Consider the following 18817-nt stretch of genomic DNA (forward strand, 5'->3'; position numbering starts at 1 on the left):
TGGGAGGGATGGGCTAAATAAAATAAAGTAAATAAATACATCCTTTAAAAAATAATAATAACAGGGGGCTCTAGTAATGAGAGTTGCTTAGTAAGAAGCAAAGAGAACTCTAAAAAATACAGGAATTACAGATAGAGGAGTAGCCACTACCCCTAGGGATGAGATAGAGCAGCCAAGGAGGAGTCCACATGCCTAGCCCAGGCTCAGATCCAGACCTTGTTGGAGAGGGCATGGCTGTAGCTCAGTGACTGGCAGACAAGTAACTGTTGTGGCTTGCCAGGGCACTTGCTGGAAATCCAGCCTCTGGAATTTACCAGGAAACTGCCTCCTAGTTTGGGAAAGCTGTTCATGGGGAGGTGTCTCACTGGAAGCATTGCCACACAAAAACACCCAACAGGAGTGCCAGAGGAAGCTGGGGCTGATGAAGATGTGTACACTGCAGGACCCTGGTGCCAGATGCAAATGCTGTTTTAAAATATATCTCAGTGAGAAATATATATGGAAAATACAGAGTTCTTATCCCTTCTGATCAGCTTTGACATCAACATTCTTCACTGCCTTGTACAGATAACCCACTGTTTTTGTGTATGCATCTCAGCTCCCTAGTTAGAACATATTTTCTTTTAGGGCAACAAATACATTTTTTCCTCCTCCTGTAGCCAGCCCTGGACTGGGCACACACAATGCATTCAATAATTTACTTTTGAATATATGAATTCTGAGGGAGGAAGCCTCTTAAACTGCCTTTTTTTTTTCATTAAATTTGTTATTCTGTATCTTTCTACTGTTAAAGCAATAAATGCTTATTAGGGAAAATGCAGAGAAGAACAAAAGGAGGAAAATACCAACCATATTCACACTATCCAGAAATAATCAGTTACTACTTTGGAGTATTTCCTATGCACAAATAGTTGTTTTTCATGTTTTAAATATAGATGTACACATATCATATCCCATATGCAATTTTATACCCTGCCTTTTTTACTTAACAGTTTATGAAAAGTATTTCTTCAACTCTCTGTAGAAGAGCTGATGTTGAATTATTATATATAGAAAATGTTTACATTGATGTTGAAACTACCTTAAATGTTACAGTTAAATGACTGCAAAACATCTCACACTAAAGATGCTAGTTTACTTAACCACTTCCCTTTGTAGAATTTTTAGCTTTTTACTTTTCCTTATTATAAATAATCACATAATGAATAAAATTGTGCTTAAAATTTCCTGTGGTAGGCCTATTTCCTAAGATGGTTGTCCCACGTGTGAACTTACCAGGGTACAGATATGCTTAGGGCCTCTGAGGCCAATTTAAGATCACAGGGCTTACACTTCTAAACATGGAAACTAGTAGCTTTCTCTCCTTTAACAGGACACAAATCAGAATGTCCTTCAGTGTCATCTAGTATTCCCAAAATAGAAACACGCGCTCACCTCAGCCATCCCCCTTCCACTCACATAAGAAAACCCAGCCCTAAATTACTGAGTGACCTGCCTTTCCCTCTTTGGGCCTCACTTGTGCCTGGACTGCCCAGTTGGGGTGAAGGATGGCCTAGACTGGAGGATCTCTCACGACCTTTCCGGGTATGTATGCGGCCCTGGGCAAGGAATCTCAAGCACAGGAGCTTGTCAGGGCGCGCTATTCTCGCCAGTAGACTAGGAGACTTGAAAAGTAACAGAAGCTGCTGCTCAGAGAGCTACAGGGGGGGCCCAAGACAAGGCAAACCCGAGACTGGCCCCTTTGCTCCCCTACCCCAAGGATTTTCTCCATCTTCTACGAGGCGTCCCCCTCCTCTTCCCCGCGGTTCACCTTCTCCACCCTCCAGACTTTACCCCGAGCTCCGATTCTTCCCAGAGACCCAGGCCCCTAGGGTCTCCTCCCCCCATCTCTCTTTCAGCGCCACTCAAACAGTCTCAGGCTCCACGGTCGGGAGTCTTCACCCCCAAACATCCCGACTCCCTAGACCCTGCGTCTTGATCACTCCGTGCACGACCACCCATCATCGCCCACCGCACCTCTTCACACGTTTTACCCTGAAGTCTCCTGTCTTTTCCGCCATGACTGGCTTTCGGTCTCGTTTCACCCACCCCAACTCCCATCGGTTTGCGGATCCTCTGGGACTGCCCCGTTCGTTTTGCCCAGCCTGTCTCTCTCACGACAGCAACTCTCTCCCCTTCAGGTCCTTCCTCCTCTGTCCTTCCCGCCACGTCTGTCCCTCTGCGCCCTCTCACCGGACTCTATTTCTTTCCGCCCCCGAATGTGTCCCTCTGTTCCCGGAGTCTAGCCCTCCATCCATCCTGGCCCCAGCTCACCATCCCTCCCCGGGGTCGGAGAGTCTGCGGCCACGTTCCCCTCCCTTGTTGGGGCAACTCTTCCCTCTTCCACTTTCTCTACTTTGAACCCATCCCAGCAGAGTCCAGGAAGTAGCCAGGCGCCGGGGACTGGCGGCGGTGGCGCCCAATGGGGCGCGCCAGCGGCGGCGGCAGCCCTGCCCAGAGAGCGAACGCGGCCAATGGGCGTGCGGAGGCGGGACTTCCGCTGTCCCGTGGAGGGCGGGGGGTGCGGGGGGGAGCGAACTGTTGTGGTGCGGAGCGTCGGGCTGGCGGCGGCCGGGCGGCCCCGGGGCTGCCGCGGGACTCGGGGGCGCAGCCGGGCGGCTGCAGGGGTGGGGCGGGCCGTTCGCGCCGCGGGGCCCGGGAGCCGCGGGTTCGAGGCCGGGCCCCGCGCGGGGAGGCCGCGCCACCCCGGGGTAGCTGCCCCGCAGCGAGTTTGCCCCGCAGCCGAAAGAAGGCGGGAGCCGGCGGGGGCCCTCGGAACCCCCTGACAACTCGGGCGCGGAGTCCCCGGCGGCCTGCCTCTTGGGACGCTCTCCCGGACGCCCCGGCCGGAGAGTGAGCGTTCTGGTCCCCCGGCAGGAGGCGCCGCCGGGTGAGCCCCGGCGGGGCCCTGCGAGCCGCGGGAGCGGACCCCGGGGCCTGGGGCGGGTGGACGAGGCTTCCGGAGGCGCCGGAGCGCGGCGGAGCGGTGCCGGGCCTCGCGGGCGCGGGCGGGGCGGCACCTCGGCGGGAGACGGACTCCGGGACCCTCGGGTGCGGGGGCCTCGGCGACCTGCCCCGCCGGCAGCGCGGCCGCGGAGTGGCCTACGGGGGACGCTGCCCCAGAGGGGCCGGCCCGGGGCGGGGAGATGAACGGCTTCAGCACCGAGGAGGACAGCCGCGAAGGGCCCCCCGCCGCCCCCGCCGCCGCCCCGGGCTACGGCCAGAGCTGCTGCCTCATCGAGGACGGCGAGCGCTGCGTCCGGCCCGCGGGCAACGCCTCCTTCAGCAAGAGGGTCCAGAAGAGCATTTCGCAGAAGAAACTCAAGCTGGACATCGACAAGAGCGTGAGTCGGCCCCCCGCCCCGGCCTGGGCCCCGCGCCGGGCCGCTGTCCGGCCGCTGCTCGGCTGCGCCCCGCGCTCCCGGGGCCGCCCTCGCCTGGGCCTCGCCGCCCTTTATCTGCCAACCCGAGGAGTTGGACTCGGGGTTTCAAAGGCCACCTCTCTGACATGCCCAGACCGTGATTCTGCCCAAACCCGGTAGGCTGGGGGCGGGGGGTTTCGAGGATTCTTCCTGCCTGGGAAGGTCTGACAACAGTTTTTATCTTGTTTTATTGATTCAGATGCTAGAGCAACGAGAGGTGGGTTAAATTCGTTAGCCCGCAAAGGAGCAAGTCTTGGGAAAGGGGTGATGAAGGGACCCGGCTCTTCTCCAACTTCTCCCCCTTCTGGGAACCCTGTTATTCCTTCAGAAACGGAAAGGTGGCAGTTACTCCTCTGCAGCGGCCTCGGTTTGTGCAGAGGGTCACGGAGCTCGCCGCTCCGCAGGCAGCTGCGGGGAAATAGATGTGGCAGAAATAAAGTCAAGGCCGGGTCTTAGGAGGTGGCTCTTCCAGCTCATGTGACTGGAAGGAGTAAAAAAACAATTTTCTTAGGAATAACTGCTTTTGACATGCCATTTGGATGAGGGGGAAATGGAGAATTAAATTTGACTAGGATTGCCCTGTGTTTTGTGCCTAATTATAGGAAACTTTTCCTGTGTGATATCACACACTTCTAGTTAACAGTTCCAGAGATGTACTTATTGTCAACCAATTAAGAACTTTTTAGCTTGACATCTGTTGCTGCAACCCTAAAGTGGCTGCTTCACAATTAAGAATTGGAAACAAGTTAAGGGGGCATTTAGTATTCAGGTAGACTGGCTAAGAGCTTAGGTGGTTAATATCTATTCCCTTTTAGGATCAAAATTTCTCCATAGTTGCGGGAAATCAACAGAGTACTCCATTGCTTGTTTAACCTTAACTGAAAGGGAGCCTACTTTTCCACCTCTGATTTTACGGTTGAGGAAACTGAGGCCCAGAGGTAGAAATTGACAGTGCCCAAAGTCACACAGCATGTAAGAAGCTGGTTAATTTCTTAAATCTATCATCTGATTTACTCCCAGCCCCATGCATAAGCCTTTAATAAATAAAAACTCCTCCCTGCCCTTTCTTCCAGGCTTTCTCTCTCACCCCCTAATTTTTCAAGTTAACAGTTATGAAACATTTGTAGATCTTGAGAGAAGAGGTGTTATTTTAAAATGGTTGGGGTGAGTTGATGGCTTTTTTTACTACAAATCTATGGATGAATGAATAAATTCATCTCAGAGCAATGTACCAAAGTGGTCCCATTGAAGTGCAATGCTTAATACTAGAACAGCAATGAGTTCATCACTTGGAAACACTGTCTACCTTTTGTGTAGGTTGTTGGGAGCCTTTACTTGATTGCTTTACTTGCATTAATATTTTCCAGTCCTTAAAAAAAAAAGAAAAGAAAAAAGAAATGTCCAGTCTTTTCAAACCCTTGGATGCCTTCACATCTGAACAGTTTTGTTGCTGTGACTGGGACTGTGTTTACCCAGTGACCTCCCTGGAAGACCTGTGTTGAGTTTTGAGCTATGTTGATAATTTCACATGCACTGCCTAGAAAGAGAGATAGCCACAGCCTTGCACTAGCATTCCTAAAAGGTAATGCTTCTGAAGGAGTAGGTGTTTGAGATGGAATCACTCACAATTTGTTTCAAGGTGGTGTTGTAGTCATTATTTCTGAAAAGGATTCCATTTCATTCTCACAGGCTTGTGCAGGAATTCAATTCTAAGTAACTGCTGTGGTACATGAATTTTTAGCTATTGTAGAAAGTGAAACAAGGGGGAAAAAATGCTACAGCCTTTGCTGCCTCCCTCTGCAACCCATGAAAGGCCACTGATCTCTGGAACTTCTGAAAACCAGTATGTACTTGAAAATGGTTAAGGAGAAATCATGACTATTTATTTTGTGAAACGGTCTAGCAGAGAACCTTTTCAAACAATAGCACCAAAAATCCAACACAAGCAGTTTAACTTACTTTATGTAGATATTGGTAGTGTTCTGTGATTTATTAAAAGATAAGCTTTCAAATATTCCTCCAGTTGACATATTTCTTTTTTTTTTTTTTTTTTTAGGAGGTACCAGGGGTTGAACCCAGGACCTCATACATCGGAAGCAGGTGCCACTACATCTGCTCCCCAATGAAAGTAGATTTTTTTGTTTTTGTTTTTGTTTTGGGGGCTGGGGGGAGGTACCAGGGATGGAACCCGGACCTTGTACATGGAAAGCGGGCACTCAACCACTTGAGCTACATCTGCTCCCCGATAGTTCTGCTTTTCTTTCTGAAGAAGACTGGAGAATAGTTTAAAGGAAAAGGTTGGGGTAGGAAAAGATATGTACCAAGGGTCAGAAGGCCTGGGTGACCTTGGCCAAGTCATTTCCTTGCTCTGGATGGCCTGTTTACTATTCTAGAAAATGAGATTGGGGGCATGGGGATTGCTAAATTCTCTTCCCGCTAGGATCCTAGAATTCCACTATTCTAGTGTCCTCTCCCGAAATCTCCCGTGCAGAGCTCTAGGAAATCAGCTATTCCGTCTCTTCTCCTCCCAGGTTTGTCCCTCTATGAATTTGAGGAGCAGCTTAATCACTCAGAATTTGCCTGTGGGCCTAAACCAACATAGAGGGCCAGCTTACCTCAGGGATGTAAATTCTACTGTGGGTGTGGTTTCTTCCTGAAAAAAGCATGTCCAGTCCTGTATATGTCAACTAGGTGGGATTCTTTGGGACAGTGGAATGGGCTATGTCTGAAAGTCCTTTGACAGAGTCAATCTGGCAAAGATATCCCAATTTGTAACCATATGTAAATGGTGGCTTTTACTGTCCTAAGCTGCTTCTAGATATAGGGGTTTTCTCCATGAAAAGTCCTGAATTATTTGATACTGATTTCCAGTCAGCTTACTTTTAAGTATTAAACGTAAATTCAGAAGTTGCTCCAGGACATTTGTACAACATCTGTTTCAATGTCAACAATCTCAAGTCATTCAGACATTTGGTTTCTGTAAGGTTTTGTATGGTTCCCTTAGCCAACCCAGTACTTATATTCTTAAATAAAAGCATTTTTCTCACATCTTAGCTGCTGTTACCACCTTCACTTACTATTATGCTCCTGATCTGTATTAAAAATCAGCAGAGTAATTTCCAGCTTCTTTTATGTGGTTCTACCTTGTGAGAATTTCTGCCTCTCTTTCCCATTCTGGATCAGACATGAAGTTATGCAAGATTTATAAATTGGTACATGGAAATAATGTTTTTCAGAGAGTTATCAAACTACAATAGTAGCTGTTGTCAACGTAAATAGAGGATGTCCCATATACCATTATCACAGTCTCTTCTTTCCTGCTGGCTTCCTCCTCAGGGCAATATATTCCAGCCCATTGTAAGCTCACAACTCTCACAGGTCTTCTGAAAAGGTCATGTCACTCCCTGCTCCAAAAACCTCAGGGTACTCTGTGTGGTCTGAAGACAAGTCCACGCTGCTCTCACTCCCCACCCCCAAATCACTCATCACTCTCCAACATGGGTAGTCACCCCACCCATCTGACACATTCTGCCCTGGGCCTCCTCACTCACCCCTTCTGTCATCTCACTCAGGTCTCCAAGTCTTGACTCTCCATTCTATCTAAAATGCTTCCTGTCTGCCTGACAATCCTCCCTTCTAGTCAGGGCTCTGCATGGTGACCATCCCAGCCTCAGGGATCTCTCCCTTTGCTGAATCTGTACCATGTATTGTCATCACCATTCAGCCGGGGCTTGTTTATAATACACTGCCCATTGTGGTGTTGGCTTTCTCTTTATGTACATTTTCTTCTGCAGCTCAGTAGTGAGCTGCTTCTGAAATTATGGCCTGCCTCTTGTTCTTCCTTCTTTCTCTCCAACACCTTGCAAAGGAGAGAGACCCCATAATTTGACAGACACCTGTTGGTGTTTTATGGAATTGACAACTCTGATTTTGATTTGCTTCCCATCAGGTAAGGCACCTATATATCTGCGATTTCCACAAAAATTTCATCCAGAGTGTAAGAAATAAAAGGAAGAGGAAGACAAGTGACGATGGTGGAGATTCTCCTGAGCATGACACTGATGTTCCTGAGGTAAAGGTCAAAAAAATCAACTTGAGAAAGCTGGAAAAGTGGATTCTAATCTGATCCTTACCTTTGGCCCCATCTGCTTTTTGTGCTAAGAAGTAATTTTAGCCTCTTGTTTTGCTGTAGTTTATTTGAAAAGTAAGTCATAGATCTAGTGATAGAATCTGAGAGTTGAAAGCTTAGAAATCAACAGTCTAACTGCCCCATCGTTTTACAGACAGGCACTGAGACCTGAGGTCACATATATAGTTTGGAGGCTTTGGTCCAGTGCCCTTCCAGTGGGCAACACTTCCTTTCTTCAAGAAGCCCCTGACAAATGCTTAGTACAACCACAATGTCAAATTTGTGAGAATTCTTGTTTTTGCCTTTAAAGTTGGAGACTGAATGTGTTTGGTTTGGGAGAAGTCATTTCCTCTCTGTTTCCTCATCTGTAAAATAAAGGTGTAAGTTCTAAGTTCATACCGGCTCTGATTTTCTGTCACACTCTGATTCTGTGACTCCTGGTCCAGGCTTGTTCCCAAGGATCCATTTATAGTTAGTTATACGAGGACAGGATTTCTCGGCCTCAGCACTATTGGCGTTTAGGGCCAGATAATTTTTTGTTGTAGGCAGCTTCCCTGTGCATTGGTGCACTGTAGGCTGTTTAGTAGCACCCCTGGTCTGTACCCACTAGATGCCAATTGCACCACTGCCTAAGTCATGACAATCAAAAAACATCTCCATACATTGCCAAATGTCCCCTGGGGGCAAAATCAACCCCTGTTGAGAACCACTGCACTAGAGGATTAGACCGAGCCTTCTTAAACCAGAAGGCCACCTTTCCTTCAAGGTGCCAGCGTCTATTAAGTGAGGCCCCAGGAAGAAATATTGGATTTTCTTTCTATCTAAATTGTTTTCACTTAAGACTCAGCAAAAGAAAAACCATTTATAGTGTACATTGAATATTTGATGCATGAATATTTCATAAGGCAACCGCCTGTTAGCACTCAGAGTGAAAATGACTGTGTAGGAATAGAAAGAGTAGGCGGGCCTTTGTCTGCAGATGTGAAGGAAACCTTTGACTATACAGCCCTTTCCCTCTGCCTCTCTCTGTGTCCTCTTTTCCAGCATCAGTTTACAGTATTTTTCTATTGCCTTTAGCATTATTATTGTTATTTTGTAAAGAAATGGATGTATTCAATTTTTAAATGCTTTTCACAAAAAAAAGAAAAAGTTTTGAAGAATGTCTTGCAAAGAATGAAGGACCTTGGTCCCTCGTATTGATCATTCATTTTGTTTTTAAGTGCTCTCCACCTGCCTGAAGCAAGAACATCTCTTTTAGAGGCAGGTAAAGGCAGCCCAACTTTCTGGGCCTTCAATATTTCATGACTTCAATATTTCCTCTCTTCTCATACTAGGAAAATAAAAAAGGGGGGCCCCCTTCCCCTTGTATTCAGTCATCTGCAGAGACTCTGACCTAACCTGCCAGTTTGTACTTTGACTACAGTAGCTTTTGAGCTTTCTCTAGAGGGGCATTAAGGATTCAAATACCTAACACCTGAGCTTAGGAAAGAACTATTTGAGAAAAGCAGTTCTTAGGGCATCTCTTTGACCTTTCCTCTCCATCCTTGGTACCCTCCTCTACCATCACCAACCCATTCAAAGCTCAACCTCTTTATCTCATTTCTGGATCATTGCTATAGCATCTCCCTCTGCCCTCCCCATCTGTCTTCTCTACAAACCACCACCAGATCCATCTTCCTGAAACACCATCCTGTACCACCTATGGTGTTTTCTTCTGCTTTTCAAGACATATTACCATCCAACCTTACCTTTTAAACCCACCTCAATTGCCTGTAACTCCCTAGCCCATCTCTTCATCCCCTGCCTTTCTCTTTCACCATCTTGAGCCCTTCCCTACTCTTTCCTCATGACTTTCTAAACCCTGGCCCTCCCTATCTTAATCCTTACTTCCTCCACCATCTTCTGGGACTGCCCCACATCAGCCGGAACTCTTTTTTCCACTGTTAGTCTTATCCTCCAAGGGAGTTACTTGTCCTCAAGGGACCATTTATAAGACTTCTTCTGTAGCCTTCCCCATCCCTACCCCTACCTAGTTTAAGGCACACAGTGGGCTCTCGGCAAGTCCTGGTTGACTGATGGATTATGTGTTTCTCCTTTTCTCTCTAGGTCGATCTGTTCCAGCTACAAGTGAATACTCTACGACGTTATAAAAGACACTACAAGTTGCAGACCAGACCAGGCTTCAATAAGGCCCAATTAGCAGAAGTAGGTAGACAAAATTTCCCTCTAAAAAGAGAGAGCCAACATTATGCTTCTCGTGGTGACCTTGATACTCCCTTACTGCTATGTGTGTCTCTTAATCATAATCCATTCCGTAGCTCTGTAAGCAGCTTCCTCTTTTGCACAATTTAATTTCTAACTTTAGTCCTGGAAAGGCCCCATTTCCAGAAAAGAAGCTGGCACAGAGAGAGGAGAGGCTCACTTAAAATCACATAGCAAGGGGAGCAGTTGTAGCTCCCCAGGTTGAACCCCTGCTTCCCATGTACAAGATCCTGGGTTCTGTCCCTGGTACCTCCTAAAGAAAAAACCATAGCAGGTTGATAGCAGAATCAGGCCTGAAATCTGAGTCCTGAGGTTTCTTTTGTTTGTTCATTTGTTTGAATTTTGTTTTATAAGATTCTTTATAGATGTGGTCCTTTTGGCACATCAGGTATGCAGTGTCCTGCTGGAGCTATTTTTCTCTCTGTTTTTTTTTTTTTCGTTTTTTTTTTGTTTTTTTTTTAATTTTTTTCTTATTTTATTCTATTCTTTGGTAAAGGAAGTATTTGTTATAATGAATGGAGACCTAGAAAGTTTTTTCTGACCCTGGGGTGTGGTGGGGGAATGGGATGCTCCATTGGCCAATTTTTTTCATATACTGACAGCCTGGCTTGATACTTCTGCCCTCTTGGCATTTTTGTGGACACCCTTTCATTCTATTTTCTTAATATGTTTTTCTGTCTGTTATTGAAGAAACTTTGAAAAATGGAGAAAAGGAACATATTACAATTCTACTCATGATTCAGCATGTGTATAAAAGATAAAGAGATAACCACTCTTTACTTCTAGTTCTCATTCTCCCTTTTTTTTTTTTTTTAAAGAGTTTGGCTTTTTTTTTTTTAAGATTTATTTATTTAATTCCCCCCTCCCCCGGCTGTCTGTTCTCTGTGTCTATTTGCTGCGTCTTGTTTCTTTTGTCGGCTTCTGTTGTCGTCAGCGGCACGGGAAGTGTGGGCGGCGCCATTCCTGGGCAGGCTGCTCTTTCTTTTCACGCTGGGCGGCTCTGAATCCGGGCGCACTCCTTGCGCGTGGGGCTCCCCCACGCGGGGGACACCCTTGTGTGGCACGGCACTCCTTGCGCGCATCAGCGCTGCGCATGGCCAGCTCCACACGGGTCAAGGAGGCCCGGGGTTTGAACCGCGGACCTCCCATGTGGTAGACGGACGCCCTAACCACTGGGCCAAGTCCGTTTCCCTCATTCTCCCTTTTATCTGTCCAGTCACCTCTATTCATTCAGAGATTTCATTAAGGCTCAATTTCCAGTAGATTTTTTTTTTTTTAAGATTTATTTATTTATTTAATTCCCCTCCTCCCCTGGTTGTCTGTTCTCTGTGTCTATTTGCTGCGTCTTGTTGTCTTGTTTTTTTGTCCACTTCTGTTGTCGTCAGTGGCACAGGAAGTGTGGGCGGCGCCATTCCTGGGGCGGCTCTCCTTACAGGGTGCACTTCCTGCGCGTGGGGCTCCCCTACACGGGGGACACCCCTGCGTGGGGCGGCACTCCTTGCGCGCATCAGCACTGCGCATGGGTCAGCTCCACACGGGTCAAGAAGGCCTGGGGTTTGAACCGCGGACCTCCCATGTGGTAGACGGACGCCCTAACCACTGGGCCAAGTCCGTTTCCCTCCAGTAGATTTTTGATCTTGCCTCTGGAGTTTTCTCACTGATCCTTCATTTTTTCTTAAACCTCTCCTTCATCAGTATTCAGATAAAGCATAGGAGCATACAAGCTTTCCCTGCTTTAAGATAATATTGCCCATCTGCTTGTATTCACCCTTGGTGAAAGCTTTAAGATGAGGTGAGACAAGAGAGACCTGTGTTCTCAGGACCTGTGAAATAAAGTATCAAGGATATATAATAAATGATGAGTCTGCCTTCAGGTCCAGTGTGTCTCACAAGAGGTATTGTGTACTGTTTAGAGGAATTCTTGAGTTCAGAAACGTACATCTGTTTAGTTGGCTATTCATTTGACCCAACTGAAAAAGACATTGTTTCTGCCCAGTTCCAGGGCCTGAAAGTTATGGTAGCAGCTCTTGCCAACCAGAATAGACCCAATCTCTTCCTCCACGGGGATGACCATAAAGTCATGCCTGATGGCCGCTTGGCTCACACTGAAATAGAACTGTACTTTGGGAGAGTTGTGGGTTAAGTTGCTTCTTTTGGAAGCCTGAAAACCAAACTACCTAAAGCACTGGGAAAGAGGGGCATTCCAAGTTTTTGGCAAACTTTTGCAATGCTTTCTGCTCGTTTGTTGGTGTTTAGCTATAGTTGGGAAAGTACCATTAGCACAATATGTGGTCCTGATTTGTGCATGGCTTAAGGAACCCTGTTTTCCCCCACACACACACAGACTGTCAGCCGACACTTCAGGAACATACCTGTGAATGAAAAAGAGACCCTCGCCTACTTCATCTACATGGTGAAGAGTAACAAGAGTAGACTGGACCAGAAATCGGAGGGCAGCAAGCAGCTTGAGTGAGAAGGAAGTATGTCTTAAAGGAATGAAGTATAATGCTTAATACACAGGTGATATCTGCTACATTTAAGCCCATGAAGACTGTTAAATTTTATTGTAAATAAAAAAGTTTAAATGATAAATACTGTAAATCTTTTTGAACAGGAGGATTATAGTCTCATGATTCAGCATGTGTATAGAAAGACTTGTTTTTAAGGTAACTACTAGACAAAAACATAGTATTATAAAAAGAATGAAAGAAAAACTATGTATCACAGCATTCAACAAAGCATTAAGCCAATTCTACTGGAAATGTGAGATAAAAAAACATGTTGGTAGTCACCTTGTAAGCCATAGCCCTGGCATAGCAGTGAGGTGTGACTGAAGGTGGAGGTGCATGAGCAGACCCAAGTTTGCACTTACACGCTGGCTGCTGGGTCCAGTTTGTTGCAATCTTTGTAGTTCTATCAGCAGATCCGTTTGGCACTGTGCCCCCTTACTCACCCTGTGCCTCGCACATAGTAGCTCTCCAGTCAGTATTTGTTGGCCAACTGAGCAGTCCCTAACAGTGCCAGCCTTGTTATGGCTGCTTTGCACCTCTAGTCACTGAGACTGCTGCCATTTCTGTTATTTGCCATTTAACTGCTAGAGGGCAGGGGAAATCCTAATGTGCCAACAGGGAGGTTTCAAATAAATGGGGATTTCAGGGCAGTTGCATATGTGAAATATTGTTGGTGTTCGAAAAATACTGAACTAAAGACTTTGAATAGGAGACACAGTGCTTGCATGCCCTTCTACACTTCACTCTCTGGGATTAAGTTATATATTATGACATCAGTCATTCTTTTGGGCAATAAATGCTTTGACAAACAGAGATGGTTAGTGGTTTGGGACTGATGTTTTCAGAATTACTAATCCTCAGTTCACAATCACCAAGAAAGCTGCCAAGGACCTTGTGACTCCTGTTCAAAAGTCTTGCTCTGAATAAGAAATCTAGCTGGCCTTGTCTCCCTTGGCTCTGGGATCAACAATAGACCATGGTTTTGAGCAACTAAGGTCAGTACCATCTGATGCTCAGTTTTGTGATCAACTTGGTTCCCCTATAGGGAGAAAGAAAAGATTGCTCAAGTTTTTTTTTTTTTTAAACTATTAATCTTTTCCTAATTTTTTATGTTCAAAAAAGTCAGATTCCTCCATCTAATTATAACAGCCAAATTTTCCTATAAAAACAGCTTTATATTCAGAAGTATGCTTTTGCAAAATTCAGGGTGTTGGGGGTGGGCAGGGGGTGTGGGTAATGTGTGGGAGAAAAAGAACAGGATTTGGATTCTAACTTCTGACCTTCTTGACATATATTATGGTCAAAGTGTCATTTTCCTTCTCAATTTCATTTCTGAGTTCTTTCTTAAACCTTAAATAATAAAAGGAACAATGGACAGTCTGGCCTGGCAGAAAGTTTTAAAGTCTCATTAGGTGGCTTAATCTGAGCATCAACATAGAAAACTCATAAAATCCCAGCTGAGCAAAGTGGCAGAGCTCAGGCACAGGGCCGTCATGCTAGCACAAAGCCAGCATGTGCCAGTGCAGCAAAGCTTCCCACAGTGTTCAAAATGCATGTTTAGCAAATTGCAGCTTGTTTAAATATGTATAAATGAATGTATATAAAATATACTCTAGACTACAAGGGGAGGGGTTCTCATTTCTTGTTTTGATATCCCCCCTGGCCAAGGAGGGCCTCTCAAGGTGCTCCCTGAGCATTTTCACACATTTGGAGTCAGTGTGTATTTAAAGATTGTATCACTATGTATAGCTGAAGGATACTGATGCCGGCATCACGAAGGATCAACAATATGTGACTTACTTGGGCTTTTTCCTGACAGACTGACTTAGAAAGGCTTTGAAGGCATCAAACCCCAAACCCGCTTTGTCATGGTGGAGTGTTTTCTCCTCCAGGGCTGGAGTTTGGAGCAGATTGGCCTTGTAGGTTAATGCATCAATAAACTGCTCTCTGGAAATGCCCATATCTTTTCAAAGAATAAAGTGTATCCTTCTAATATTTAAACCAAATCATCAGATATGGTGGACATGTCACTGTTTCTTTAACAGCAAATCTGTTTTCCCGGTTGAGACAGCAGTACGTTTATTTCTTTACAAGATGATGTGGTGTTTGGATCCATCTGTTCAAGTGTGTCTGTAAGAATGCTTTTTTATTCCAAAGTCAAGCCTGGGAAAACTTTTCACCTTCAGCCAGATGCCAAGTGTGCTTGAGTCCTGTGCCATCTTTCCTCTAAAGAAAGGTGCTTTTGGAAATTGGAGGTTGTGGGTATCTTTTCATCCTTCAAAAACATGTCAGGTGAGAGAAAAGATAAAGCTATCTGAACTTGGGTTTTTTATGTATTTAGAAATCTGTTCTCTCATCAACCACTAAGCCACTTGCCTTAGCCTCTTCTGCAGTTTCTGATGGCTTGATCTGTGGCAAGAAACTTCTGCCTGTGAGAAATGGCCAGGCCCTCCAAAGCAACAGTCTGGCTTCAGGAAGCAGAGGGGTTCTGGGAAAGCAGTGTTCATCTTGGCTACTGTGTTTTATATCACTTGTCAAGGACTCTTCTGCTCCTCTCCACCTGTAACATTGCAGCATTGCCTTCTCTCCTCTTGGTGCTCCTGGGCAAAACTGGAATTTGAAGTCCAGAACTGGCATTGTCATCTCCTTAAAGAGTACAGTTCCTGCCTCAACTCTGGCCCGGCCTGGTTCTTTCATATGCCCTGAAGGTTGTCACATGGAAACATCAATATCCTGCTAATCATTTTTAAGGTTTTTAAAAAACGGACAGATTTCTCATTTCAGTGAACAAACTTTTAGTTGGCAAAAGCATGTGAAAAAAAGACCATAGCTGAATCCCATGAGAGATTGAAAACCAAAGCATTCAAGACAGTGTTGTAAAATGAAGATGAATTTCACGTATGTGTTACAGCAACCAAGTTGTTAGATGTTCCTGTCATTGCTAAATATTCACTGCTAGCCTTTCAGAGAACAGATATTAATCATTGTTTGCAGCTGGAATGTTGTATCTAACCTTGGTATTTCGGCTTTTTATTTTGTGGGAATGTTTTTGTTACTATCCTACAGAACAACTGCCTGGTGGAAGGGAGAACGTGGGAGAGGGAACTTACTCTGGGAGTCTTGCCTTTTGGAGTAAGCTTCTGTGGGTACAGATCCCAGAGTGGATGCCTCATGGAAATTGCCTGAAGGCTCTCAGTCATTACAATGGCAAGATCCAGAAGTTGGGAAAGGGCCTTTAAGGCAGCCAGTCCAGTCTCCTCCTAGGTGCTTATGTTCTGCCTTTACAGCCGTCCCACCAAGGGGTTGAACGGTCTGGGCTTAAACACCTCTGAGGACAGAGAACTCACTACCTCCTAGGGAAGCCTGTTCTGTCCTTGTAAACCTCTGGCTTTTCTGTGTTTTCTGTAATTTCCATCTTAACCTCTATCCTGTGGACTCACATGGAATGAGTTGTTCATCTTAGCCAATGACCTCATTACTGGCATTGTCCCAGGGCACAGCACTTGTCTTTTGGGAAGGAGTAGCTAGGAAATAGACACACATTGGTGTCCTGACTGTCCTATCCACTGAGCATTGGTCCATTTAGTTTCTTGTTGAAGAATATTGCGGAATCCCCATCAGCCTGCTTATGCTCACTTGTTCTTGTTGAAGCTGATGGACTGGGACTGGAGGACAAGGAATGCTGTCAGTCTGCTGAAAAATAACCTAAGACAGGCAAGGAGTTCTGTGCTTATTCCACAAAAACTGATGCTCACAACATCACATAGGGAAAACTTAAGCTAGAAGACTTTAAAGCATTATCATCATTGCTCTATGTGAGGTTTAAAGGTTCCCTGGGCACCAACAGTTTGCACCTTAATATTCTTGCAAGTACTTCATGTACTGTTTTCATTGAGAAAACAAAGCTTGGGAACTGGTGGGGGGGGGAAGGTGGTGGGGGTGGTATGTGTATGTGGACACCACATGTCTCCATCTCACAGAACTCCTTGATTGAATGTTGTGACCCAATCCTCCCTTTCTAGAAAGGGGAAACCAAAATTCAAAATGACTTTGCTGAAGTCATCGTGACATTATCTGGACTGGCCTATTGTTTTTCCAACTTGTCCGGTACTCTTCTCACTTTCTGACTTGAAGGATGATTCTTTAATCTAGTCTTTTAATCCGACATGAGATCCTTGAGACCTTGTAACCCGGCATATTCCCAACGCCAGCCTAATTCCCAGGGACTGTGAAGGGACTTGGAGAACTCAAGATTGAGGGGAATGTTTAGGAATTTGACAGCTGACAATAGAGTTTTATAAAACAAATGGTAGAAGAGAACAGATCCAGGCTATAATTTAAGACTAGGGTTGAAAAGCCTTGTGGGGAGAATGTCCTAGAATCTAACTGCTTATGAACTGGGGTTGGTCTCTGATTTCTTGGTCAGACTTCTGCCTTTCAGGCAGTCTTTGAGGTTGTGTAATTCATTTGGCCCTGGCTTGGACACACAGCTCTGGGACCCTGTGATTTGCAGCCTCCCGTCCCTGTTCCTCAGCGATGCAGTCAAATGGAAGGACAAGTGAGCGCTAGATGATGCCCTGGGAAGCATGCTGCTTTAGGGGTGCCCTTTTATTCCTTTTCATTTGGCTGTAGACTAGTTCCAAGTTTTTGGTTAGGAAGAGTAAAGTTGGTCTGATGTTTTTAGGTAGAGTCCAGCCTGGGGCAAGATGGAGCTATTAAGGTAAAGGTGTCTACAATCAGTTGTCTGGCTTGCATCTTTCAACACAAACCCTTCAATTTATGTTTAATGAACACACCTTTGCCAATGAAAAAGGGTTGTACAGAATCCCTTGTTTTACATTTCTGTTGTGTGTTGTGCCCATCAGAGTGTTTTTGGGGTGTGAGGTTTCTTTTATTTTCATTTTTAACTGCCTTAACCCAAATCAAGTGCCCTTCCATTCCAGGCCTCCTCATATTGTACTTGTTTCCTGCCAAATTTGGGGGATCATTTGTATTTTAATTTTGTACTCTATGGCTCTGTACTGTTGAAAGGCTCTCAATTCTGTGAGGTCTCTTAGTATGTATGTGACTTTTCGTATTGTAATATCACACAGATGGGATGGCCCGACTTGCGCTCTTAATAAACGATCTGAATGAATAACAAGAGACACTCTGTTGTGCCCTTTGAATATCTGCACGGAATTCAGATGCTTTCACTTCCACATTGGGCCCTGGCTATGTAATACAGTGATTGCCGACAGCGGTCTTTCCTCCCAGCTCCAAACAGTAGCACCTACACACTCCCTCCAGTCCCAGTGCACACTGAGGGAATTTAGAATCACACAAGACTGGCCCATATTCTAGTCCTGCTCTCCCACTCACTCTGTGGAAAGCGACCCCAGTAGGCTGATGACCTGAGTGGGGTTCAGTGGCTGTGCAGTATACCAGACACCCTGGGCAAAGAGCTTCCCTCTGTGGTCTGAGAATTAAAGTAACCTGGCTGAAGATTGCAAACTGAAACGCCTAGAGGGAGCAGGCTGCAAACTGGAAAGCACAGGTCCTCCGTAAGGGCAACCACTACTCGGCTTCAGCCCGTCATTGCCGTGTGGAAATGCCAGCCCTGTGCTGCCAGGTCTTGTGATTTGACAAGAGGAGCCAGAATCCAGACCTTTATTTAAACACCCCAATATTTAAATGCCTCAAAAATGACTTTTAACATTGTGTGGGCTGGCATTTTCCTACCTGTCGTAGAGCCTGGGTTTTTAGAGAGCAGTTCATCATCTGAGCACTTGGTGAAAAGGCAGACTCTCCATCCCTCTCTCACAGTCACCACCTACTGAATTAGAAACTGCCTTTTAGCAAGGTGCCCAGGCAAGGCACATGCACGTTACAGTTTGAGAAACCTGGACTATCTGAGTTTTATTGATTGAGGCCCCTGAGGCTCAGAGGGATGAAGCCCCTTGCCCAGCCTCACCCTGCGAGGAAAGAGCAGAAGCAAGCATCAGACTCAGTCTTCTGTTTCAAGTCTTTCAGTTGTGCCACTTGGCCACATCTCTGTTGTGGCAGAATGAAAGGGAAGAAATACAATGAAAGTTTTGGAAGTAGTAACACATGGCTAGCTCTAAAGCGTTAAACAGCATAGAAGTTGAAAAAGTGCAGCTGCCTCCCCTCCACTGCCCTGTAAATAGTCTGAAGGGTGACTTCATGGGGCATTGGGGAGAGGGAGGGCGTGCCCGGCTTCACCAGCAGCCTGTCGGGCATGAAGGGTTGCATCAAAGACACCATCTGAGTTGGAGGAACCCTCATTGAAAGCAATCCTGGATTGATTGCTCTTACACAGGAAGTTCCCATTGTCACACCATGTTCTCTTCATTTGAGGAGTAACACAAGTAGTTATTTCCATTCCTCTGCTGCCCTCCCATTCTTTTACATCTAGCCTCCTGAGGATCATCAATGCCATCCTCTAACCCCTCACA

At 45.8% G+C, this 18817-nt stretch overlaps 1 protein-coding gene across 1 annotated transcript; it reads left to right on the forward strand.

The window, feature by feature from the left end:
* The first annotated feature begins 2683 nt into the window (after positions 1 to 2683).
* On the forward strand, positions 2684 to 17507 carry SAP30L (SAP30 like). The gene is made up of 4 exons (XM_004482598.5): positions 2684 to 3383; positions 7411 to 7533; positions 9697 to 9795; positions 12197 to 17507. The coding sequence occupies exons 1-4, from the start codon at positions 3186 to 3188 to the stop codon at positions 12323 to 12325; spliced, it is 549 nt and encodes a 182-aa protein (XP_004482655.1). The 5' UTR covers positions 2684 to 3185; the 3' UTR covers positions 12326 to 17507.
* The last annotated feature ends 1310 nt before the right edge of the window (positions 17508 to 18817 follow it).

The sequence above is a fragment of the Dasypus novemcinctus genome, chromosome 2 (genome assembly GCF_030445035.2).
Source record: "Dasypus novemcinctus isolate mDasNov1 chromosome 2, mDasNov1.1.hap2, whole genome shotgun sequence".
Lineage (NCBI taxonomy): Eukaryota > Metazoa > Chordata > Mammalia > Cingulata > Dasypodidae > Dasypus > Dasypus novemcinctus.